Source organism: Electrophorus electricus, chromosome 17 (assembly GCF_013358815.1).
Source record: "Electrophorus electricus isolate fEleEle1 chromosome 17, fEleEle1.pri, whole genome shotgun sequence".
In the NCBI taxonomy this organism is placed as follows: Eukaryota; Metazoa; Chordata; class Actinopteri; order Gymnotiformes; family Gymnotidae; genus Electrophorus; species Electrophorus electricus.
The window spans coordinates 15040043-15065042 of record NC_049551.1 but is presented as its reverse complement, the minus strand read 5'-3'; the positions used below and the strand labels follow the sequence as shown (position 1 = coordinate 15065042).

General features: G+C 48.0%; 4 protein-coding genes across 6 annotated transcripts in view; 1 reads left to right on the top strand and 3 right to left on the bottom strand.

Moving 5' to 3' along the window:
• LOC118242872 (putative protein TPRXL) overlaps positions 1–200 on the bottom strand; it is a 7031-nt gene extending 6831 nt beyond the window's left edge. The window contains exon 1 of the mRNA XM_035535822.1: positions 1–200. This exon is cut by the window's left edge and continues 291 nt beyond it. The gene's annotated coding sequence lies outside the window, so the exon portion shown is untranslated.
• The window catches only part of nf1b (neurofibromin 1b), a 56455-nt gene that overhangs the window by 30543 nt on the left and 912 nt on the right, over positions 1–25000 (top strand). The window contains exons 36-57 of one of the 2 annotated variants that reach the window (XM_035535820.1): positions 9469–9901; positions 10150–10490; positions 10775–10977; positions 11248–11441; positions 11679–11819; positions 13728–14007; positions 14302–14516; positions 14863–14924; positions 15061–15175; positions 16859–16960; positions 17163–17303; positions 17486–17612; positions 17702–17833; positions 17937–18072; positions 18222–18379; positions 18670–18792; positions 18945–19066; positions 19426–19526; positions 19865–20007; positions 20387–20433; positions 20515–20731; positions 22361–25000. The exon at positions 22361–25000 is cut by the window's right edge and continues 912 nt beyond it. In XM_035535820.1, the coding sequence (XP_035391713.1) occupies positions 9469–9901; positions 10150–10490; positions 10775–10977; positions 11248–11441; positions 11679–11819; positions 13728–14007; positions 14302–14516; positions 14863–14924; positions 15061–15175; positions 16859–16960; positions 17163–17303; positions 17486–17612; positions 17702–17833; positions 17937–18072; positions 18222–18379; positions 18670–18792; positions 18945–19066; positions 19426–19526; positions 19865–20007; positions 20387–20433; positions 20515–20731; positions 22361–22503 (3676 nt within the window). In that variant the 3' untranslated portion in view covers positions 22504–25000. Of the gene's footprint in view, positions 1–9468; positions 9902–10149; positions 10491–10774; positions 10978–11247; positions 11442–11678; positions 11820–13727; positions 14008–14301; positions 14517–14862; positions 14925–15060; positions 15203–16858; positions 16961–17162; positions 17304–17485; positions 17613–17701; positions 17834–17936; positions 18073–18221; positions 18380–18669; positions 18793–18944; positions 19067–19425; positions 19527–19864; positions 20008–20386; positions 20434–20514; positions 20732–22360 lie in introns of both variants that reach the window. The other variant, XM_035535819.1, reaches the window with a different exon arrangement.
• LOC113590170 (oligodendrocyte-myelin glycoprotein-like) lies at positions 848–4340 on the bottom strand. 2 transcript variants are annotated; one of them, XM_035535821.1, is made up of 4 exons: positions 4187–4340; positions 3516–3762; positions 2611–2820; positions 848–2486 (listed from the first exon to the last, which is right to left on the bottom strand). In XM_035535821.1, the coding sequence occupies exon 4, from the start codon at positions 2471–2473 to the stop codon at positions 1340–1342; it is 1134 nt and encodes a 377-aa protein (XP_035391714.1). In that variant the 5' UTR covers positions 2474–2486; positions 2611–2820; positions 3516–3762; positions 4187–4340; the 3' UTR covers positions 848–1339. The 2 variants fall into 2 exon arrangements, with proteins under 2 accessions (XP_035391714.1, XP_026885992.2); XM_027030191.2 differs by lacking the exon at positions 2611–2820.
• On the bottom strand, positions 7410–8833 carry LOC113590171. Its single transcript, XM_027030193.2, has 2 exons — positions 8679–8833; positions 7410–8272 (listed from the first exon to the last, which is right to left on the bottom strand). Exons 1-2 carry the CDS (start codon positions 8684–8686, stop codon positions 7609–7611), a joined length of 672 nt encoding a protein of 223 aa, XP_026885994.2. The 5' UTR covers positions 8687–8833; the 3' UTR covers positions 7410–7608.

Below are 25000 nucleotides of genomic sequence, written 5' to 3'. Positions count from 1 at the left end.
CCTGCACGTTTTGTTTTTGATTCTAAGTCATTAATCTATTTATTTATGTATTTATTTAGACCTCCTTTATTCTCTGTAGCTGCTGTTCAGTCCTGGTGACTCGGTCCTCTGTGTGCAGTGGGAGAAAGCTCGAGTTTGTTGATTGATATGTCTGACTTTATGCTGCAAATAAGTTGTTTTATATTAATTCACCATTGCTTAACTAGAGGCTTGACGGCAGAACGGGAGGTCCAGTGGGGAGAATGCTGTAGGCGCGTGACGTAGGAGAACTTTTGGAGGTTGAAAAAGACCCATGCAGCTGTTGGCAAGTGGGTGTGGCCTGCAGTAGCCCAGAGATGACAAGGGGCTGAAGAAGTACCTGAGTGGCTTCCATGGAGAGACATGGCTGGATTTCTTTTAGGTCCTTCAAACTACTTCAGACCTTCCAGTGCCTACTCTCTCCATTCAGCAGTCTAACCTATAATTCTTACTTTAATTAATCAACCAGCCTTGATTATTTGATTACTAATTATCACACCAAGGTGAGACCAAACCTGCTGGATCCAAGCAAGTGGTGTACAGAAACCCCAGAGCCCACCTCACCAAGCCGAGGACGTACCCCGCAGAGAAAACAGAGGGTGTACGCGTTGTTCCAACAGCTGTGTCACTTAAACATAAAGAACACAAATCAGGATCTCTTACTCCCCCTGCTGGTGGCCTCAGGGACCAAAATAATAGCGTTTCAAGTGTTTTTAACTCTTTATTTCGTTCTGCCTAGTGACTGCATATTTTGAGGACAGCTTTTGAGTGCAGGTGTAGAACCGATAGTGCTTTTTTGTGTTCTCTTGAAATAAAAAATGCGACTGTCTATTGTGTCAATTATACAAAATGTATTTAATCTGTGATCCTCATACGTTGATCATACATCCAGTTACAGAAGTAACCTGCATCACAGTAATACATATTAGCGGATGGATGTTCAGTAAAGAAAGTTCCTGTTGATTAGTTACTCTCAGACACTGTTTTTGTTTAATTTCAAGCTGTGTCTTTGTTTTAGTCCTTGAAATAATAAATATCAGTCCTCAAACTAAAGAGGGTTTTAAATACAGTGTTCCCCTAATGACACTAGTCTGACTCGAGTACATCTCATCTGTGTCCAGAAAAGGGGCCCAAAATCAACATCTTGTTTCTCAGTAAACAATAAAATGGTTTGAATGCCAGCAAAATATGAACAATGAGGGCAGTTACTGAAGGCAGGAGTTATTTCAATTTTTATAAATATAAGCACCCTTTGATGTTTTTAGGTGGGTTTTCTGACCAGAAGATGAGATGAACCTCTGGATATGTTTCTCACATGACTTCAGTAGTTGAGAAGGTCATTAGCAATTAGCAGGAGTATGTTTAGACATATTGCTAAAGTAGCCCAGGGTACAAGTCCTCTGCTTGTATTTCTTCCAAGCCCGTGGCTGGCTCTCTTAACGCTCCTGGTGCGAAGCGTGGTCGTCCTTCGCGTGCTCGAGGTGACGACTTCTTCCACGGTGAACGCCACGTCTGTAGGCGTGTCCATGTCTGGCGCAGAGGGGCCGTCCTCTTGCGGCTTGCCTGCGGTTCTCGGAGTCTCCCCTGGGTGACGGGTGTCAGTGAGCGCCTTTTCGGGCAGGAGAAGTGGGGGCAGTGTGTAACTGGCAAAGTGCCAGCCGCCCGTACGCGTCAGGTGGGCCTCCCCACAGGTGAACCTGATGTGGCACGGGCACCCGAGAACGCGGGCGGGCGTGCGAGTGACCCACGCCTGCAGGTAACCCACACTGTGTGGGTCCTTGCACATCCACTGGTTGTCACCCAGCGTGATGAGCCTCAGACTGTCGAGCCCATCAAACGCACCCTCTCTCACCGCCGAGAAGCGGTTGGCATGCAGGTAGAAGCGTGCCAGGCTGGCCAGCCGGTCCAGTGAGCCGGGCAGCACTTGCAGCAGGGAGTTGTGGGATAGGTCCAGCACCTCCAGGCTGGGGGGCATGTTGGTGGGCACGGTCCAGAAGTGGTTGTGACTGAGGTTGAGGGCCTGCAGACCCGGCAGCGTATTGTTAATGAACACCGCCCGCTCCAGGCGGTTGTGCGACAGGTCCAGCTCTCGCAGGTTCCATTGGTAGGCCGTGTCGTTTTTCTCCAGGAACTGAATCCGGTTGCCCGACGCGCGGAGCTCCCACAACGAACGCGGTAGTGACGCGGGCAGGTGCCCTAGGTGGTTATGTGAGAGGTCCAGGGTGCGCAGGTGGGTGTAAGGGGCCAGGCTGTGGTCCAGGTTGGACAGGCGGTTGCAGGACAGGTTGAGGGTGTGGACCTTGAGCTCCAGGCCGGCAGGCAGGCGCCTCAGGGACCTCGACGAGCAGTCCACCTCTCTGTGGCTGTCGCTGCAGGAACATGCAGGGGGGCAGGCTGCGTCGATACCCCCTCCCAGAAACAGCAGCAGGCAGGACAGTGGAATACAGTCACGCATCTTCAGTGCACACCTGCGCATGCAGAGAGAAGGAACAGCGAACGACCCAAAAATGACAAAATGTATATTCATATCCTACATGCAGTGCTGCTAGGGTTGCTATATTCCCTTTACACAACAAGGAAGGGACGTCTTACTGCTCTCCGATTGGACGTGTGCCAGCCTCCTTTCACACGCCTCAGCACTGAGACGTTACCGACTAACTGGTATGCTGTTGGCTGAAAGTGTTCGGGGCTGTGGGTCTCTTCGGGGCCCTTCCACTCTGTCTGTAGCCTTGTGCTTCTCCACACGCTCAAAATTCAGCTGGCGTCCAACACGTCACGTTTAAAAGGCTGGAACACGAGGACCTGGTGTGGGGGGGGGGGGGTCGGTCCTCTTGAGTTTTTCCACACATACAGTGTATATTAAATACATCATCTTTTGTGTTATGAAGTACATAAATGCACCTCGCCACCTCGTCCCTGTGACGAAAACACTGACAGGAGAAATTTGGGCATGAGCCGTTCCGGAGGGAACAGTCAATACATTTCTGTTTTCTAAGCTTGTGATACATGGCTGATGGATGCAGATAAGTCACTGAGCACTGAGCTGCATGACTTACTACGTGGAGAGACACACACACACACACACACACACAGAGCTACTCTTGCTGCAGAGCTCTGCAGGGCTAGTTACTGCGGCGTCCCTCGTGCGCTCGGTGCAGCGTACGAACGGGGACGAGAGCGACTAAATGGGAGGCTTTCATCTATGCCCCCCGTCAGCCCGTACTAAGTGCTGCCGGGACGAGTTCTCGCCCCCCTCTGAGGCCGTTAATTGGTTGGCCTTTTTGCCTCACACTGTGAGTTATTGATCGTAGAGCCGATTGATCCAGTGCAGCTGTGGTAAGCTTAATTAATTGATTAGGGTGAGTTCACTTTTAATTGCTCAGTAAAGTTATGGATGTCGGACCTGATCTGTGTATCACAGATGTGATTTCTGAGTAAAACGCGCGCAGTGTGTGTATGTGTGTGTGTGTCTCTCCACTGCATCATCCTTCACTCACCTTCTCTTCATCAGTGCCCTGTCATTGCTCCTCTTCCTCCCTAGTCTCGTTTCTCTCCTACTGTTTGCCCTTCGTCCTCGCACACGAACCCTTTGTTCCTGTCCGCTTCCAGGGAATCCGTCGCAGTTCCCGATTCTGCTAGAGCGTACGTGGGGACTCCTGTCCCGCTCCGGTGCAGCAGCAGCAGCAGGACGCAGACGGATGTCGGCGGCAGAGCGGCTGGGGCGCGTGTGTGGCAGCGGGAAGACTGGGGGTGGAAATGGGGAGTGTGAGGGTTGCTGAGAGGGAGAGAATAGTGGGGCGGGGTGGAGCGGAACTGCCCCCCCCCAAGCCCTCACACTGCTGATGGAGAGGACTTTAGATCCCCCTCACATCACCTCCGTTTTCCCTTCATCTTTTTTGGTTTGTTCTTTGTTCTCTCTCTCTCTCTCTCTCTCTCTCTCTCTCTCTCTCTCTCTCTCTCTCTCTCTCTCTCTCTCTGTGTGTGTGTGCATCACATCTCCCTGCTATATGTTAACTGTGATCTTTTTTTTTTTTCCTTCAGTGTGCTCTCTTTCCTGCTCGCCCCTCTTAACAACCGTTCAGCTCAAGCCCATTTAAGCAACAGTCATGATTGCTCTTTTAAATGTTGTATTAGGTGCGTGCGGTTAAGTTATTTACTGTCTCCTCACCTTCCTCGGTCCGTCAGGGTTGAAACCGTGGAGAAGCGGACGAGGGACGCGGGCCAGGGTGGAAGCTCTCAATGGCTTTTCAGTCCTAATTTTCCTTTTGCCCTCTGCTCTTGCAGAAAAGCAGCATTCTTTAGAGCTCTGTCAGACTGCCCAGCAATGCTGTATCCCCTGCCTGCTAATGCTGTGTGTGTGTGTGTGTGTGTGTGTGTGTGTGTGTGTGTGTGTGTGTGTGTGTGTGTGTGTGTGTGTGTGTGTGTGTGCACTGCAGTTTGTGAGACAGAATGGAGAGACATGGAGGCAGATGAGAGAATATGAATGTGTGTGTGTGTGTGTGTGTGTGTGTGTGTGTAAAACATTTAGAATCAAAGCAACTACTGGCACTTTGATTCAGAATAAATAAATCAATAGATGCATTCACGGCCTTCTTAATCCCACAGGGAAATGTCCTCACGGTCAGTAGTGATCTGAACAGCCTGTTCCTGGTTACTACTGTGTTTTCTGAGCCAGATATGATCGGAAAGTAGCCACAACAACCCCGAGGTAGCCACATAAAAACAAACTTGTTTACGCAAACAGGATATTATGGCACTGGCAAAACATGTTTGTTTTGCTCTGATGTTTAAAACCAATACATTTTTACATAAATATACTGAAGGTTTATCTGATAAATGTTTGGACATCCTGGTTATTATTTAAATTAACTTATTGCACAAATAGAGTAGATTATTTTAATTAACTTGTGCACAAATAGAGTAGAAAATTCCAAATGCGTTATAGGCAAGCAGTTATAAATTAACCTACATTATCAGCAAAGACTGCTTTAATTTAAAAAAAAAAAAAAAACAACAACCCCAAAAACGAACCCTCTCTGGCTCTCTGTCGCCACCTTATGGTTGTAATTTGCTATGTGTAGGCACTATGGTCTTCTTGTGATGGTCCATAACAGAGACTGATGGTGCCATCCAGCGACGGGGAGTGCACTGCCCAAATGTTTTTTCCTCTTTCAGTGCTGCTGTATTCTCCACAAAGTAAATGCCACCAGGGCAGACATGAGTAGGATCAGTGATTCTGAAATATTGATCCCCTCTGTTATTGGGGTTTGGGTTAGTAACTGTATTTAGTGTTTTGTTTTTGTTTTTTTTTTTGTTTTTTCTGGCTGAATGTCGTTAGCTTCCTTTCGTGTTTTCAGAGGTTTTTTTTTTAAAAAAGCTTTGTGTTGGTGGGGAAAATTTGATGGGTTTGGAGAAGGTCTCGAGGTTGTTGACTCTGAAAACAAACGCTCACCTTCTGAATGAGTCTTGCATGCTGGCTGCGTTATGCTCATCTTCTCTGATGCAGGCTGTTCTCCTGGTGTTGTGCTGCCAGGCCGTTGTGGCCGTCTCGTGGCCCATTTGGATGAAATATCATCGCCCACAGTTGCTGTTTCATGAATTGATGTCATATTTCTGGATTTCGTTCTTCAGGTATTACCGTTGGAACGTTTTCTCTTGCTATAAGGACTGTTTGTGGCCTTCCCTTTGGAGGAAGTGTTTGAGCTGTAGTACGCCGATATCTTGGCATTAGTGTCTCTTGACTTGTAGTGACGTTTGAAGTGGTGTGCTGTGGATTGGTGGAGGCAGCTGTTTCATGCTTGTGGTGACAGTGGAAACAGGCAGGTCTTTGGAGGTGTTGTGAAGAGTCCACTGCTACAATGCCCCATCACGTTTGTTGGCAAAAAGATTTGGGCTTTGCACCTACAGTTTTGTCTGTTGTAATGTTTTGGGGCATTCTTTTTGTTGTTTCTAAGTGCTGGTGATGTGGGCCTAGATGTTGGTTCCATCATTCAATGTTTTGCATCGATACTGGCCAATGGTGACCTTATTGGTGCTACTGTAGATGCAGGCATATCTGACCCTGTTCGTTTAGTTATGCCCGTTGATGCCGATGCTTCTGCATGAAGGAGTGGTATGGTGGTGTTTGAACTTGGTGGATCTGTAGTTGTAGATGGTTTGAGACCATCTTCCCACCTGCACTGTTCAATCACCCTTAAACTAAGACCTTGTTCAGCGCAGGCTGTGGAGAAGTGCCCTCACAAATGTTAGCATGCTGGTGCTGATCATATGCAGGGAGCCATGACTGTGAACATTTTAGCTGTGTCTGATGCTGATGGTGGTGAAAAGCCTCACTGCTGGGCAAGACCCAAGGGTGCTGTGTGTGAGGTCACTGCACATGCAGTGAAGGTACTTTTAGTGCTGGACATGTCCAGGTGTTGTTTAATATATTTCCTGATTAGAGACATCATAAAATGATTATTCACGCAGATATGATTATAATGGATAATGGATTTTTTAAAGCTCAAAAAACCAAAAAAAAAACCAAAAAACAAAATAAGGTTGTGGTGGGAGGTGTGAGAGATGCTAAAAACAACATTCCTTCCAAAGGAAGGAATTTGAAGTTGGAAGGAGAGAGGAATGACATCAGTCTCAGTTCAGACAAGCACAATCCTAGGAAATGACAAAAAACACTGCACTGCACCCACAACCTCCCAGGCCTCTCATGGGTAGGACAGAAGTGTGTGTGAGAGAGAGCGAGAAGCTTGCACAGCTGATGAAGGACCTCTCTCTGAAATGTCCTGTTTCTCTGTGTACTTTATTACAATGTTGAACATCTCTGCATCTCTTACTAGAGCACACTACAGATACTCAGATGGAATCATGTATATGTGGGTGGGTGTGTTGCATTAAAAGACTTTGTAAAAGTTGTATTCACTACTAACAATCCCTATTTAATTAACTAGTATTTTACACAGAATGTAGTGGAAAATAGCAACGAACAACTTTAAGCTTTTCCAGAGTGAAAATGTTTTATTTAAAAATGTGGCTAACTGGTACTTCAATTTCAATTAATGTTATTTGACTAATATCATCAGACCATGAAGTTTTGCCAGGATTGTCTTTTTTTAACTAAGAACGCAATAACTTGCAAGGTAACTGTTGCTGCACAATTAAAACTTTAGCTTCATTAACAAAGTGTAAAAGAAAATAAAAAAACAATAGCATAGCCTAGGCCTTTTGCGTGTGCAGTAGGCAGTATGAACAGGATTATCCCCTGTATTAATCATTCTTGTATTCCTTTCTAGCTGAAGTAGTATGCAGAGACTGTATGAGCAGGAATGTTAAAGTATTCAAAAATGAATGAAAATGAGAAATGCTAAATAGTTTTTTTTTTTTTTTTTTTTTTTTTCCCCCCCCCCCCCATTTACTCAAGAAAAGTCTTTTCCAGTTGTCTCTAATTTGTCTAAACTGTAGCTGACTAAACTGGTTACGGAATACCAAACGCAAAAGCAGAGTAGATCTGAAGTGAATGAAAAGGACACGATGGCCTTGAGATCGAACTCGCCAGCAGAGTGCGATGTGTGTTGTTTTTTAACTGCACGGCTCTTTTTACTCGGCCTCTGTAGCGTCGCGCTCCTCGGGCGTGTCTTGTGGGGGCGCTGTCTCGGTGGTGTGCGTGGCCTCCTCCGCGACCGGTTCAGGGAGAGTCTGGCCGTTAACCTCCCCAGCAGTGACTCCTGCCTCCTCCTCAGGGACTCTGCCTTTGTCCTCTGTATCATGAGACGCGCCCGTCTCGCTCATCATGACACACGTCTCAGAAAACTCGCCATCCGCAGAGAAACACTCTTCGCTGGCGGAGGGGGATGCCTCAGTGAAGTTCATGTTAGTGTTGCTCCTGACCTGGTAATCTCTGGAGGACTTTAGATGGCACACCTTACAGGCCAGTAGGATGCTGATTACAACGAGGAAAATACACAACGCAACGAGGGACAGAGTAACAGGCATCACTTCTGATGACTTTAAAAACAGAAAGGGCAACAGTTCTATCGTGGCTTGTGTTGTGGTAGTTTTGGTGACATAAGACATAGATCGTGTTTCTGTTTTTTCTTCTGTTGTAGCACTGGGCTTTGGTTTTATGGTGATCGAATTCAAATTTGGCATTGGAGACGACGTATCTGAAGTCTGGTTACTTTTAGTTCCATTATTGTACGTTGCGCTGCACTCTATACCCTTAGACAAAATGAAGACCAGGAAACAGTATATTTTCACAGATCTGTAAAGAGAGTTGAGAGGAAAGGGTTAAACGGTTTGTTCTATAGATCCGTTCAGTTTGGCCAGCATTATTTCTTCTTGTTGTACATCACTTGTGGGCTTTGTAGTTCTGTGGTTAGCGGTATACACATTACATGAATGTTAAATAATAGCTGCCGAAACATTTTCAAAGATTCCTTTAAACCACTTTCCAAACTGGTTTTGCCTGAATCACTGGATCACGTTATCATCTTAATGTCTTCACCTTAAACAGTTGATCAAACTGGTTTGAATTCTAAAGGTGTAGTATTAAAAATGTATCCATCATTACTGATTATGAAGGCATGCAGTCGTCAGATACCTAGACGTGGTTACAGCCTGTAGTCCTGTGTCAGTGGTCGGTGTCTGACCCGGGATGAGTTACTCACCTCTGCATTGTTGCGTGGTTTCCTCTGGGATGGTTTTATTTTCCAAAGACCTTGGAGTCCTGTCACATGAATATGCTGGTGTGAAGTGTGAAGTAGCTCCGCAGCGGTGCAGAAGTGATATGCTCTAAGAGTGTATGCATTTGGGTGCACAAGTGATGCATTTCCTGACCCTCTTTCACTTCTGCTGTGGTGGTTTTATTGGGCATATATTTAAATCATCATAAAGATATTCTCCGCCACACATGTTCGCTCTCCTTTCTCTTTAGCAGGTTCTCTAAAAACCTGTAAAAGTAGGCATTTTTTGTTTTGTTTTTCTCTCTGTGTGTGTGTGTGTGTGTGTGTGTGTGTGTGTGTGTGTGTGTGTGTGTGTGTACACACACACACACATATATTATTTATTTATATATATATATATATATATATATATATATCTATATCTATATATATATCTCTATATCTCTTTACCCCCCCTCCCCCGTTCACTTGGTAAGGAATACCGTAATGTGCACTTATGGTCAAAGTGCATGTAGGCATTTTTGTTCCAGGCTTATTAAACAAGACGAGTCAGGTGCTGCTGATGTCTGTTGGCCTTTTGCATGCTCTGTTGCCTTTTGAAGGATTTGTCCTCCTTTCGCAGCTCTTCCTCTTTGTCACTTCTCCCTTTTCACACCTGTCATGTTTGAGTTCGTTCGAAACGAAGTTCACATCAAGGCTGTTTTTCTGTCATGCACAAGCAGACCCACATTTTGCCACATTTTCATCTTCACATCGGTTTGACCTCCCCCCCCAGGTTCAAGACGGGGCAGATAAATGGGGACTTGCTCATCTACCATGTGCTGCTCACCCTCAAGCCCTACTACGCCAAACCTTATGAAATCGTAGTGGACCTCACACATGCCGGCCCAAGCAACCGCTTCAAGACCGACTTCCTCTCCAAGTGGTTTGTCGTCTTCCCGGGTTTCGCCTACGAGAACGTGGCGGCCATCTACATCTACAACTGCAACACCTGGGTGCGGGAGTACACCAAGTACCACGAGCGGCTCCTCACCGGCCTGAAAGGCAGCAAGAAACTGCTGTTCATCGACTCGCCAGCGCGGCTGGCGGAGTACGTGGAGTCCGACCAGCAGAAGCTGCCTGCTGCCACGCTGAGCCTGGAGGAAGACCTTAAGGTGTTCCACAACGCCCTCAGATTGGCGCACAAGGACACTAAGGTGTCCATCAAGGTGTGTGGAGCATGTTCTGAGGTTCAGGAAGGTATGAGGCAGTTCAGTGGCGTGAGCCGGACAGGCACGGCCTGTGAAGCCGAAATAAAAAGTAAAAAACGTGATCAGTTGCTTCTGGCCAGGATTAGAAAGGTGATGATGACAGTTGTGATTATTGTCATGTTCAGGTGTGTGTGTGTGTGTGTGTGTGTGTGTGTGTGTGTGTGTGTGTGTGTGTGTGTGTCTCTCTCTCTCCGCCCCCCTCCCAGGTGGGCTCCACAGCCGTGCAAGTGACCTCAGCGGAGCGCACGCGCGTCCTGGGTCAGTCAGTCTTCCTCAATGACATCTACTATGCCTCCGAGGTGGAGGAGATCTGTCTGGTGGACGAGAGCCAGTTCACGCTGACCATCGCCAACCAGGGCACGCCCCTCACCTTCATGCACCAGGAGAGTGAGGCCATCGTCCACTCCATCATCCACATCCGCACGCGCTGGGAGCTCTCGCAGCCCGACTCCATCCCCCAGCACACCAAGATCAGACCCAAGGATGTGCCCGGCACCCTGCTCAACATCGCCCTCCTCAACCTGGGCAGCTCCGACCCCAGTCTCAGGTAACTGACCCTAATAAAGAGCAGGGTACAGGCATGCGTTATAGTATGTACAGACCCTTTAAAATGCTTGCTGGCACTGGAGTCTTGGGTGTACACTTTAAAATATAATAGATAGCACCACACAGTATAGATACTAAACACACATAATGAAAGGATCAATTTATAAAAAAAATTAAAATTGTGTTTTGTGTGTTTGATATAACGGCTACCGGGAATGTATTCATTAACGGCTCCACTGATGGGGGTGTCCCACCTTGCTGTGCGACCGACTGTGCCCTGTTCAGGTCTGCAGCGTACAACCTCCTGTGTGCCCTAACCTGCACCTTCAACCTGAAAATCGAGGGCCAGCTCCTGGAGACATCGGGCCTGTGCATCCCGGCCAACAACACCCTCTTCATCGTCTCCATTAGCAAGACGCTGGCGGCCAACGAGCCCCACCTCACCCTGGAGTTCCTGGAGGAGTGCATCTCCGGCTTCAGCAAATCCAGTCAGTGGCTCTACCCAATTCCTTTGTGCTCTGCCCATTCCAGACCCTGCCCACCCCATTTGGAGCTGCAGGAATCGTTCCTACTGTCACTGTCATCTAGAAAAACCACCAAAAATCCAAGCTGAATTGGGCTCAGGTTTCCTGGCGGTTGTAAATGTTATCAGTGGTTTTTGAGGAAACACAGGATTCACAGTACAGGCTAAAGGAAGTACAGGCTCCTGAGGTCAGCCTGTACTGATTTTTTTTTTTTGTGTGTGTGCGCGTGTGCAGGTATCGAGCTGAAGCACTTATGTCTGGAGTACATGACCCCTTGGCTCCTGAACCTGGTGCGCTTCTGCAAACACAACGACGACGCCAAGCGCCAGCGGGTCACAGCCATCCTCGACAAGCTCATCACCATGACGATCAACGAGAAGCAGATGTACCCTTCCATCCAGGCCAAGATCTGGGGCAGTCTGGGCCAGGTGCGACAGCCTAGGAATCGCATCACTTTTTGACCTTCGTACCCCTGCCTTCGATGATCTCCCCTACCCATTTGCGCTAACGTGGCCCTGGGAGCCTGCCAGCCGGCAGCAGACGACCTCCACAGCGGATTTTAATATTGAAGCATGCCATGTGTTAAAAATGTGTGCATGATGGAGCTTGTGTTATGTGCTCGTGTCCAAGAAGCTGTCTCTGACCTCTCCCTTGGTCCGGCTCAGATCACGGACTTGCTGGACGTGGTTCTGGACAGTTTTATCAAGACCAGCGCTACTGGAGGCCTTGGCTCCATCAAGGCTGAGGTCATGGCCGACACTGCCGTGGCTCTCGCTTCTGGCAACGTCAAACTGGTGTCCAGCAAGGTGACGCACGCGCGCACACACGCATGCAAAACACAGCTGCTAGAAGATTATATGCAAATAGTTTAAGTGTCATATAACTATAGTATATCTACAAAAAAAACATCGGAGGCCGGCTCTGCGTGTATCGGAGGCCAGTTCTGTAAGGTGTGTTTTTTTGCTGTAGTAATTGCTGCAGATATTCTTCACTTTCCTGTAGATGTGATAGCAGCTATAAAGCTCTTGTTAACCAGTGAAAACCTGTCAAAGCTTGTCGTCTCACGCGCTCTCACAAACTTCATCATCCGCCTCTTTTATTTGTATATAATAGCCCGTGTAACACATTTTTCATCTATTTACATTGTATGGCCAAAAGTATGTAGACACCTGAACATCACATACCCCCCCCCCCCCCACTCACCTGTAACAGGTGAATGGCTTTACATATGATCTTGGAGTGTGTCTGTGGGAATTTGTGCCCACTCAGTCAAAAGAGCACTTGACCTCCAGCACTGACGTCGTACGAGAAGCTCTCGCTCTCAATCAGCACTCCAGTTCATCCCAGAGATGTTCAGTAGGTTGAGGTCAGGACTCAACCCTGAACGTGAGACTCATGAGTCTATGTCCTCACTCCATGCACAGGGGCACAGTCATATTGGAACAGGAAAGGGCTTTGGTACAAAGTGGGGCGCATACAGGACGTCTGCCTAAAACGGCATTGCGTGCGTTAGCGTTAGCATCACCGTTCATCCTGGAATTAAAGATCTTATAGGTCAAGTGTACCGTTGGTGCTAAGCATGGGTAGCGTTTCTTGCTGTCTGCCAAACCCAGCTCCGTCCATGTGATGCACCTCCATTTTTGGGTCAGAGCCGCTGGCAGGTAAACTGGGAAGTAGAGTTTGGGTAATTAAGGAATCGGCTGGCCCCGTGCAGTTTGGAGTGAACAGAAGTGGGGCTGTTTGAGCACACTGGCAGCCCGACTGCGAGTCCGCACGTTCCACTGGTCTGTGATTGAATTATATTGAGACACGGAATGCTTCGCTCTCATCATTTACAATGAAGGGCCATTTAAAAAAAGAACAGCCTTTTTCATCTCCAACACCCCATGCTGTATTTACATGTTTGACATCTGGCATGACCTCATCTACCACAACTCTGTTTAAGTCATTTCTGTCTTTTTATTTCCTTCTCACATGTGCGTGCGTGGGCCTCCGTGATGTGACTAGGGGTGTTGGGCTTTGTCTCTGCCCACTGTGCTGGCGGCAGGCCGGAGTTGCCTGCTATGGGTCTCTGTTTCCCCTTCTTGATTCACATCACCCTCAACACTTCATGAAGCCTGACTGTTCTAATATGTTTGTCTGTGTGCGCACGCGTGCGTGCGTATGTATGTGTGTATCTGTTTGCCTGCGTGTGTGCATGTCTAATTATGTAGTAAGTCATTGGGTTTTGTGGGTTTTTTTTTCTTTTTACATTGTCACATTTATTTGTGCACGCTCACTCATTCACTCATACCAGCATGTGTTCTCTGAACAATACATCAACTGTTTAGTCATTATTACAACATTGGCCTTTTCTGCAACATGGTAATATGACCTGTAACAAATATTTGTGTGTGCGTGCGTACGCGTGTGAACATCTCTCAGGCATTCCAGAGACTGTTCTGTGAATGTTCTGATGAGTCATTTATCTGATCCAACATGCATAAGTCTTTCTGCTATAACACTATAACTGTCTGCCAGTCTAGTGTTTGCCCATGTTCGAGGGTTTACCACTGTGCTTCTGTGTATCGCACATTTTCACACTTTTACTCTTAACACACAGCCCTTATATAGTTACTTACACAGACGAACTAAACTTAACTGCTCTCGGTGGCTCCTGGCCCTGCAGTACAGATGCCCCTATTCACCTCACCAGCTGCTGATGCCCCTTGCAGGTCATCATACGCATGTGCAAGATCATCGACAAGACGTGCCTGTCGCCCACGCCCACGCTGGAGCAGCACCTCATGTGGGACGACATCGCCATCCTGGCGCGCTACATGCTCATGCTGTCCTTCAACAACTCGCTGGACGTGGCGGCACACCTGCCCTACCTCTTTCACGTGGTCACTCTGCTGGTGGCGACGGGGCCACTGTCCCTACGGGCCTCCACCCACGGCCTCGTCATCAACATCATCCACTCGCTCTGCACCTGCTCGCAGCTCAACTTCAGCGGTGAGAGCACACCTGCAAAGCCCCACCAGGGATGATGTGGTCGCTAAGGTCAACATCGCCACTCCAGTTAATATTTCTACTGAGCATATGCCCCCATGTAGCACTGATCAAAAGTGTGTCCCGAAAGCTTATAAGGGAAGCACCAGCCTATGCAGACACTCCGTAGACACTTCGTCTGGTGTTCTTCCACAGATACCAAAGGGTGTTTTCACTGATTAATCAAACCGTGCAAACAGACAGGAAGATGTTCTCACTGTGCGCTACACTGTGTGGTTTTCCCCCACCCCCCTGCAGAAGAGACCAAGCAGGTGTTGCGGCTGAGCCTGACCGAGTTCTCCCTGCCCAAGTTCTACCTGCTCTTCGGCATCAGCAAGGTGAAGTCGGCCGCCGTCATCGCCTTCCGCTCCAGCTACCGAGACCGCTCCTTCTCGCCGGGCTCCTACGAGAGGGAGACATTCGCCCTCTCCTCCCTGGAGACGGTCACGGAAGCCCTGCTGGAGATCATGGAGGTTTGAACAGTCTGAATAATTCTCCGAGCGTCACTTAGACGCGCAGCCATCTTCGGTCAGAATGACTATGAAAGGCTAAAATAGACTAGTTGCTGCAACCTTTAAAAGCTTCACACTGGTGAGGTAGATTTTTCCAGTTGAAAGGTGAGAAATTGTGGTCATATTTTTAACCAACATAGTATCTCGAATAGTTCCTCGTTGTTATTTTTACCGCTTCAAAAAGCCTGTGGGGTTTCCAGACATTAAGAATGAATTAAATTCTCTTCAAGAATAGAACAGACCATGTGAGAGGGTTAACTGGTCATAATGCAGGTGCACTTAACTGGTCTTTCTCCTGTGTTCCCAGGCCTGCATGCGGGACATCCCAGGCTGTAAATGGCTTGACCAGTGGACCGAGCTGGCCCAGAAGTAAGTCATCCCCCCCCGCGAGGGGCTGTTGTTCATGTGCGCCAAACGGGTCAAAGGAAGCGGTTGACTGGTGACTCCCGCGCGAGGCGCTGTGTAATCAGATGACCGCCCCCCCTCCCTCCCGCCACCTTCACAGGTTCGCGTTCCAGTACAACCCATCACTGCAGCCCAGGGCTCTGGTGGTGTTCGGCTGCATCAGCAAGCGCGTCACCCACGGTCAGATCAAACAGATCATTCGCATTCTCAGCAAGGCGAGTCCAATGCTCAGCATTGACCGGGTTTGTACCTGCCTCTCTCTCCCCTACCCACCCCACACCGTGCCATGCCAGACTAAGCTAACATTCCCTCCAGAGAAGTCTGCTTGCGCTCCCAGCAGCAGCTAACAGCGTCTCGTGTTTGGCTGTAGCAGCATGAGTGTCTGGTTAATTCGTTTCCCCATCTTATCCTGTATTAGACGTGATAAATGTTTATTGTGCGTCTGGACTTTTCCTGCAGGCATGAACATTTACAGCCAGAATGGATGTTTTCAGACCCTTTCAAGTTTTCCACGTTTTGGTGTCTTAAAATGGTTTGAACGCATTTTGTTTCTCATCAATTTACAAACAATACTTCACAATGACGAAGCAAAAAGAGGTTTTTGGGATGTTTCGAACATTTATTAAAAATAAAATGCTGGAATGTTCCATTTACGTAAGTATTAAGACCCTTCACGTATTGCCTCCTCCACACTTCTTGGTTTGGTCCTACAAGCTTGGTTTCTCCTGTTCTTCTGGGAAGAATCATTCATGCTCAGCCAGGCTGGTGTGGGAGCCATCCTTGAGTCCAGGTTCACACTTTCCTGAATCCACTCCTGTTGTTTTCTCTTGGCAATTTGCTTCGGGTCACAGTTTTGTTGAAATGTAACCCTGCTTTCCATCCTGAGATCTTGGGTAGGTTTTCACCCAGGAATGCTCAATATTCTTTGCTCAATATCTTTCCCTCCATCCTCACTAGTCCCCCAGAGGCATTAATACAGACACGCTTCTGGGAATTGTTGCCAAATAGTTTGACATTAGTTTCGTTAGACTAGGATCTTGCTTCTTGTGGTCTGAGAATGTGCCTTTATGAATAGCTTCTGTCTGGCTACTCTACCGTAAAGGCCTGGTTGGTGGAGTGTTGCACTGATGGTTGCCCTTCAACAATGTTCTACCATCTCCACAAAGGAACACTCTCCGATTTCTATCATAGTGACTGCTGAGTTCTTGGTTGCCCAAATGACCAAGACCCTTTGTCCCTAATCATGTTTGGGAAATGTTTGGGAAGCCAGATCTAGGAAGACTGCTGGTAGCGCCAAGCTTTTTCCAGTGGAGAACCATGGAGGTTACCATGCTCTTGGGCACTTTCAGTGCTACGGAAATTTTGTCGGCTCCTTGTCCTATGTCTGTGCCTTGACACAATCCTCTCTCACAGGTCTACAGACTATTGTCAATCCAATGGCTTGGTTTTCAGTCTAATCTCCAGCATCGGCTATGAGAACTCATATGGATGAGTGTTTGCTTTCCTAATTATGTGCAGTTAATTCTGTTGTCCTTCCAAGGACAGCTTGTAGAAGTAGGATGCGCCAGAGCTCAGGTGTGAGCATCATAACAGGGTCTGAATATTATGGAAATGTGACAATTTAGTCCATTTCCACCATTTAAAAAAATCTATTTTTGCTTTGTGGTTGTCGAGTACTGTGTGTAGACTGATGAGGGGAAAACAGAGTTGAATTTATTTTAAAGTCAAATTAAAACATTTCAAAAATATGGGAAACTTGAAGAGATCTGGAAAAAGTTCCGTATGCACTATAGTAGCGACTGGAGCACATTGGTAGCAGTAGCTGGTTAGTTCTCCTGTAATGGGGAGTGTTCAACTGGCCGTGCATCTTCACAGTCCTTCTTCTGCCTTCTGGACAGGGTCTGGAGAGCTGCCTGAAGGGTCCAGATAGCTACAACAGCCAGGTTCTGATCGAGGCGACGGTCATCGCTCTCACCAAGCTCCAGCCCCTGCTCGCCAAGGTAACCCAACCCATCGTCGCCCTGTAGCCCGTGACAAACACCTAAACTTCACCATAGGGATTTAGAGGGGAAAGAATTGGTCAAAAGTGTCGTTCTGGTTGAGTGGTTCTTGGGGTGGGGGTGGGGGGGGTGTCAGTTTGGCAATGCTGAGTGGTCCTTTAAGGGTCCATTCTGAGGCTTGTTCTGTCTTTGACCTGGGCAGGACTCGCACATGCACAAGGCCCTGTTCTGGGTGGCCATAGCTGTCCTGCAGCTGGACGAGGTGAACCTGTACTCTGCCGGCACGGCGCTGCTGGAACAAAACCTGCACACGTTGGACAGCATGCACGTCTTCAACGACAAGGTATGCATCACGCTTTTATGCCCAGTTTGGCACTTTGCCACCTTTTCTTCTCTGGTTTAACTCTGCGAGCCACTGCTTTGGCACACCCATGTGACCGTACCAGGTGATCTTGTTCTGCGTTAGCATGCCAGAATGCCTTAAAGTGGGTCGAATGTCAGGGTCTTGTGTGTCTTCCGCTGCAGAGCCCTGAGGAGGTGTTCATGGAGATCCGGAAGCCCTTGGAGTGGCACTGTAAGCAGATGGACCACTTCGTAGGCCTCAACTTCAACTCCAACTTCAACTTTGCTCTTGTGGGACACCTGCTTAAAGGTTAGAAGCCCCGTCTGTCCTGTGGGAATAGCCAAGCTCGTTGAGTTCCTGTTTTGTCCGTGTGTGTGAACGCCTGGTTTTTACTCCAGGCTATAGGCACCCCTCCCCCACCACCGTGGCGAGAACAGTGCGCATCCTCCACACGCTTCTCGGCCTGGTTGGAAAACACCTCAACTGCGACAAGTTCGAGGTTAACACGCAGAGCGTGGCCTACCTAGCGGGTGAGGGGGCATCTGCCTGCCCAACACAGCAGCACACCGAAACGCTGTCTCTGGGCCCCAGTACTGTTTCTTTATGTTTGTTTGTGGTCTGTCGTCATGGCAGCGCTGCTCACCGTGTCGGAGGAAGTACGTAGTCGCTGCAGCCTAAAGCACAGGAAGTCTCTCCTCCTCTCTGATGTCACCATGGAAAATGTTCCTATGGACACGTACTCGGTGCTAAATAATGACCCCAGCTGCAGGTGCATCACAATACAAGGATTCAGTTCACCTCATTACACCAGTATTACATATAGATATAACCCCCTCTTTCTCTGTCAATATTCATATATATATATATATATATGTGTGTGTGTGTGTGTGTTGTGTGCCTAATTTATTTTCATGGCAGAACATTGCGGGAGAACCAGCCGTGGACGTCCCCTAAAGTTTCCGAGCGGTATCTGGTCGCCCACTACCCCAGCGTGGGGCAAGTTAGTCCACGGACTAGGAAGTCTATGAGCCTAGACATGGGCCAGCCCTCGCAGTCCAACACCAAGAAGCTCTTGGGTATGACACACTCCTCAGGCCAAACCCGGGTGTGAGCAAGCGTCCTGATGTCCCCGCAGGCTGGCATTTTCAGATTTGCAAACTACTAAATCTTAGCAGAATGTTGGCACCAGTTCACTCTGAAACTATTGCTAAGCCTTTGATCCACCATCAGTGGCGTTTTCAACTGGGGCACTCAAACAAATTTCTTCTGAGTTGTTGATTTTATTTATTTATTTTTTTTAAACATTTTCTTGTGTAATGTGTGCCTGGAACGATTATCACTCTTCACTCCCATCCATGAATCTCAGGCACGAGGAAGAGCTTTGACCATCTGATATCGGACACGAAAGCGCCAAAGAGACCCGAGATGGAGTCGGGCATCACCACGCCCCCAAAGATGAGGAGAGTGGCAGAGAATGACTACGAGCTAGGTGAGACCGCCGTCCTCGAGCCAGGCTCAGGGAGACCTGCACCTTGGAGCGTAGAGCGCGGAGATCTCATGCCTCTGGCCGGTCACGCGAGGTCAGTCACGGCCGGACCGCTGCTGACTACAAGAGTTCTCTTTTCTGGTCTTTCTGTCCAGAGACCCAAAGAATCTCTCAGCACCACCACCTGCGAAAGGTGTCTGTGTCCGAGTCCAACGTCCTGCTGGACGAGGAGGTCCTCACTGACCCTAAGATCCAAGCTCTGCTGCTGACTGTGCTGGTGAGGGCCCTGCTCACATTCACTCTCTCACACCTCTCTCTCTCTCTCTCTCTCTCTCTCTCTCTCTCTCTCTCTCTCTCTCTCTCTCTCTCTCTCTCTCTCTCACTCACACTTTCTTACTCACTCACACACATACACACACACAATCGCTCTCTCATATTCTCTCCTCTCACAATGTAACTTCCAAACTCTCGATTGCTCTCACGTTTTTGTCGTGTTCTTTGGTATCTATTCCTCTAAGCCTTTTTACAGTTCTTCTTTTGGTTGTTTTCTGCATATGTTGTCCAGGACACATTTGATTATGTTTAGATGCTAAATCTTTTGGCTTTTCCTCAGATGTGAATCCCTTTGTGTTGCAGGCCACGCAGGTCAAAAACACGACGGATGAGTTTGACCAGAGAATCCTTTATGAGTTTTTAGCCGAGGCCAGTGTGGTCTTTCCAAAGGTCTTTCCAGTTGTGTAAGTCCGTGAACATCTCTGCTCCTTCATCACTATACACACACCTGCTTATGCAGTCACTGCAGCCTAAAGCACAGAAAGTCTCTCCTCCTTGCTCATGTAACCATGGAAAATGTTCCCATGGACACATACGCGGTGCTCAATAACAACCCCAGTAAGGCCCTGAGTGAGTAAGAGAATGAACATTGTGTGTGTGTGTGTGTGTGTGTGTGTGTACACCTACTCTCTCACTCTCTTGCTTGCTCACATTCACACACGCCCTCACCTCCACTTTGTTTGTACCCACTTAATTCTTAAGGTCTTTTGAGGGGTCTGTCATCAGTGTTCTTATTTTCCAGTCATAACCTCCTGGACTCCAAGATCAACACCCTGCTCTCACTGTGCCAGGACCCGCACCTGCTCAACCCCGTGCACGGCATTGTGCAGAGCGTGGTGTACCACGAGGAGTCACCACCACAATACCAGCCCTCCTACCTGCAGAGTAAGCGCGCACACACACACACACACACACACACACACACACACACACACACACACACACACACACACACACACACACACACACACACACACACACACACACACACACACACACACACAGAGAGAGAGTATCCCACAGTACCAGCCCAGGTACTGCAGAGTAAATACACACACACACACACCAGTGCACTATGTTGAATGGCAGAAATGAGTGAGAGACTGGTTGCCTGGTTGACTCCTGAGGGTAGGTGGGTGGGAAACCGGCTGGCTGAGGTGCTTGGAGGGTGAGAAACTGTCTGGCAGTCTGGCTACATGCTATAAGCCATGTTGAGATTTCAACTTCCTCCCCACTCACTGCTCACTTCCTGTGTTGTTTGCAGGTTTAGGCTTTAACGGACTCTGGAGATTTGCTGGCCCTTTCTCAAAGGTAGTACACCCCAGCTCCAGTGGCGTGTTCTCCTAAACGCGTCCTGCGTTTAACCAGACCCTCTCCTACTTTGTTCGGCAGCAAACCCAGATCCCAGACTACGCCGAGCTGATCGTCAAGTTCTTGGATGCGCTGATCGACACCTATCTGCCAGGCATTGACGAGGAGGGCAGCGAGGAGGCACTGAGGACGCCCACATCGCCCTACCCCCCACCCGTGCAGAGTCAGCTCAGCATCACAGCCAACCTCAATCTTTCCAACTCCATGACCTCACTGGCCACCTCGCAGCATTCGCCAGGTGAGTGCGTGTGTGCACTGTACACCCCTCTAGTCCTGTGTCACAACCTTTTCTGTTTGTGAAGCCTAGAAGCTTAGATATGTCCTATTCTAACTTAGGAATCCTTCCCTCTCTTCCCTCCCTCCCTCCCTCCCTCCCTCCCTCCCTCCCTCCCTCCCTCTTTTTTTTTTCTCTCTCTCTCTCTCTCTCTCTTTCTCTCTCTCTCTCGCTCATTCATGCTCTCTCTAACCCATTCCCAGTACTGAACTTGTCTGCCTGTATCTACTGTGCACATCTCCCTGCTTCTACCTCTTCCCTGTGCTAGCGCGCCTCTCTCATTGGCTGTCGTGCCACCTCAGCCCCGCCCTGTCGACCACTAATTGCACGTTGAAGTCCTGGCTGGCGAAATTCATTCCTCACTGTCAAACGTTGCCTGTTTTTTTTAACTCGTCTGGTCGCAGCTCCCTAACGGTCGGCCTTGATGGCATTTTCTCCTTTCTGCTTGAAAGTCCCCTCACTCGTTTGTGTCTCGCATAGACAGGATTGGTGTTCAGGGGTCATTTGCCTTTTCATGTTCATTCATTCCCCCCCCCCCCCCCCCCCACCTTCCCTCCATCTGCTGCCATCACACTGCCACCATTGCTCTCCACGTGCTGTAGTTTATAGACGATCCCCAACTTTGTCCCGGTTGAGGTCCTCGGAGGTGGTGGCCCAGAAAATGCCGGGTACAAATACAACCTATAGCGCTACGATGGGCAGCCTGAGCCTATAGTTTACACATAGTGGTAATGGTTTGGGTTTTTTGCTTATACTTGTTTTTATATTGTTTTAATTGGCTTACAGTGTTGTGCTTTGATTAACTGAATTCTAAAGGCAGAGATAATTTAGTGCTGAATTTGTTAGTATTTAAATGAAAACAAATGAAAACAAATAATACAAAGTTTTACTACTATAAATGACTTCTTGAAAATTTTACTTTATATTCTGCCTAATTTTTGGTTTTATTAATTTGTTCAGATTTATTTATTGTTGCTTTTGTGTTTCTTGTCACTCTTCCTTCGGTTTGCCATGGTCACCTCACTCCTGTGCCTTTCCTCTACTGTGTGTGTATGTGTGCGTGTGTGTGTGAGAGAGAGGGAGAAAAGCCTCTCTGCCTTATTCAAAGTCTGATGCATCTGCCCCACCCCTCGGCTGGCCAGGTATACATACCCCTTCTGATCCTGCCTCATAGCTGCCACACACTCCTGGTGCACGCGCGCGCGTCCGTGTGCGTGTTTCTGTGTATGCCTGTGTGTGTGTGTGTGTGTGTGTGTGTGTGTGTGTGTGTGTGTGTGTGTGTGTCTGAATATGGTGAAATCCCTATTAGAACTTCACATTTTAATCTATACTAGCTTGTGTTCGGGGGCTTTGTGCCAAGGGTGGTCTTGTAAGCAGAACCTGAAGCCCAGTTCTGTAACCCACCTATTGGCTTGCTCTGTCCTCCCTGCACAACTCTGGTCAGGCCCATATGCCATCTGACCTCCCCAAGCACGTCCACCTTTTCCATCCTGTCTGTGTTTCCTCCCGTTTTCCTCACGTCCTTGGCGCCGGTAGACGTCACAGCACCGTCGCGTCGGGAGACGACTCTAAGTCTGTTGCTCCGATCCACAGGCATGGATAAGGAGAACGTGGAGTTGTCGCCGAGCGCCGCGCTCCCCGCCGCTGGCCGCACACGCCACGGCTCCGCCAGCCAGGTCCAAAAGCAGCGCAGCGCCAGCAGCTTCAAGAGGCCCAGCATCAAGAAGATTGTATGAAGCTGGCACCCCTGGTGGTCACCCCCCTCCAACCCCCAGTGCCCCACCCCCATGCTGCATTTCTACTCCCACAAACTCCACCCTGCTCCTTTTCTGATGTTTGTTTGTTTTTGTTTTGATTTTTTTGTGGGTTTGTTTTCATCCTCAGTCTCTTTTCAGCCATACTTGCCTAAAGATCAATATTCAGCCAGGACTAACAGGACTGGGGAAGGTCTCACTAGGTATGCCAATGGAACGGACGTCCAGTGTTGTCTTTTGTGTTTATGTTGGACCTCCTCCTCCTTTTGCGCAATGACCACAAGTCCTTGTTTTTAATTTCAAACCAGCTGTTGACAGAACGCTCTGAATGGATTTTATATTTGTGACGACCAGACTGCATTGATTTGATTTGATTTGATTTTTTTTTTCCTTTCTTTTTGTAATTATCTAACAGAACAAACCAAGACGCTGTTTCAGCTGTTGGGTTCTGTTCTGTGCATTCGTCATAATCTTGGGGTCGATTTGTTCTGGGTCATGTCCTACGGCTGAGATGGATGCGTCAGGAGCCAGCGGAAGCGACGGGACATCAGGAACAACTCTGCGACTGTGCATAACATTTCACTGCTACTCTCTTCTTTGGGTTTGTTTTGGTTTGTTTTTGTTTGTTTGTTTGTGAAGACACACAATGAAAACTCATGGCCTGCATCTCCTTGGGCCAGTAGGACCCCGACTGGCATGCGTACACACTACAGACATTTTTCTGAAGGGGCTAATGGCATCTGGCCCCTCGTTAACCCTTACATTACATTGCGCATACCCCTGCTCCGATAAAGGTGTCCTGATGCCCCGGTGTGGAGAGAGCCTCAGTGCTCATTAGCCCCAGAAGGGTCCTTAAGGGGCTGTGATTTAGATCAGGGTCCACAGTGCTCTTGTTGATGGTATTGGTGAGGCCCCTGAGAGTGATGGTACTGTTCCTTTTGGATTATTAAGTATAGGCTAATCTGAGGTCTCTCAGCGTGTCCACACGTGCTGTCCCAGACTTCCCCTCTCCTTTTCATGTCGTCTTGTCCATGGAGGCCTTCTCTGTCAGTAGTAGGCCCTAAAAGGAATTGAAAAGGACATTTTTCTTGTGTAAACACAGAAAAATACATTAAGATTAATTTGCATATTACGTATTTAGCATTAATGGTAAACCGAGCCTTTCTGTCATGTACACACAGCATAAACTCGCAACAAGATTCGCATCAAACAAAAACACACATTACTCTCATGTATGTATTCTAGCAAAACTCTAAATGACCTGCTGGGGTGAGTAGAGGTAATAATCACACAGGTCACTCACTCAAGCTTGTGTGTCTCAGTGAGCCACAGTTCGGTTCCCATGCCACGGCGCTGTGTGAGATTTCCCGGTTTGCTGCACCAAAGTCTGGCATGCACTTGAGAAAAGAAACTGCAGCAGTTGAGCACATGTGAAGCACTACCACGATCCGTTCAGACCTCCCATCCCACTTGTGTGCCTTTCGCACGGCATGTGTTCAGGTGGTACATTGCTGAGCACCACGCCTCTTTCTGGTATTCCCTCCCATTACAAGTCACGTGCCAAAAGTGAGCGGTTTGGTGACGTCACCCGGCCCTGGTGATGTTAGCGTAGGTTTTCTCAAACACATTTGACTTTGTATTTAATAATATAGATCAATGAAACGAGAGAGGGGTTAGTTATCTGTCATCTATTTGGATAGGAAAGCAGGACTACTTGAAGGCCGTGTGTGTGTGTGTGTGTGTGTGTGTGTGTGTGTGTGTGTGTGTGTGTGTGTGTGTGTGTGTGTGTGTGTGTGTGTGTGTGGGGATAACGAATGGCCAACTACACAATCAGCGAAACTTAAAGCGTTTAGTTTGGTCTAGTGTGGGCTGGGCCTGACTAATGACAACTCCCAGCATTCCAAGTGTGCAGGTTTTTGGGAATGTGGTGTCCACATCATCCAAGCATGGTGGTACTTTGTGAATTCTGTAGCCCATTAGTAGTGATGATGATGATGATGATAATAATGCCCTATGCCTCAAGTGTTTACAGTGTCTATACTTGAACTAGAGAGATTTTGTGAATGAAGGGAAAGTTGATTGTGATGATAATCACGAGAACCAAACATGTTCAGAAGAGACACTAACTGTCTGATCACACGTTCAGGAAACCAAAGTCTAAGAAGTGCAATATCGTCCAACACTCTAAGCTTGAAGTCCACATGTCTTATTCATTGTCTAGGAAATCAACATTAGATTAGATGTGATATTTATTCACGTGTCATTTAAGGACCAAGTCTTGATTTGCTTGGAACACGAGTAGTTTTACTTTTCTGAAAGAGAAATCACAAAGGGGGCTGGAATTATACATTTTTTGTTCTGTTTTGGGGTTTTTTTTGCATCAATGGATTTTAACGTCAAAATGATTGATCTTCGTATTTTCACATGAGCCTCTCCACTTTCACCAGTGTTCACACTCGCGTGTGATGTCATGGTCCGT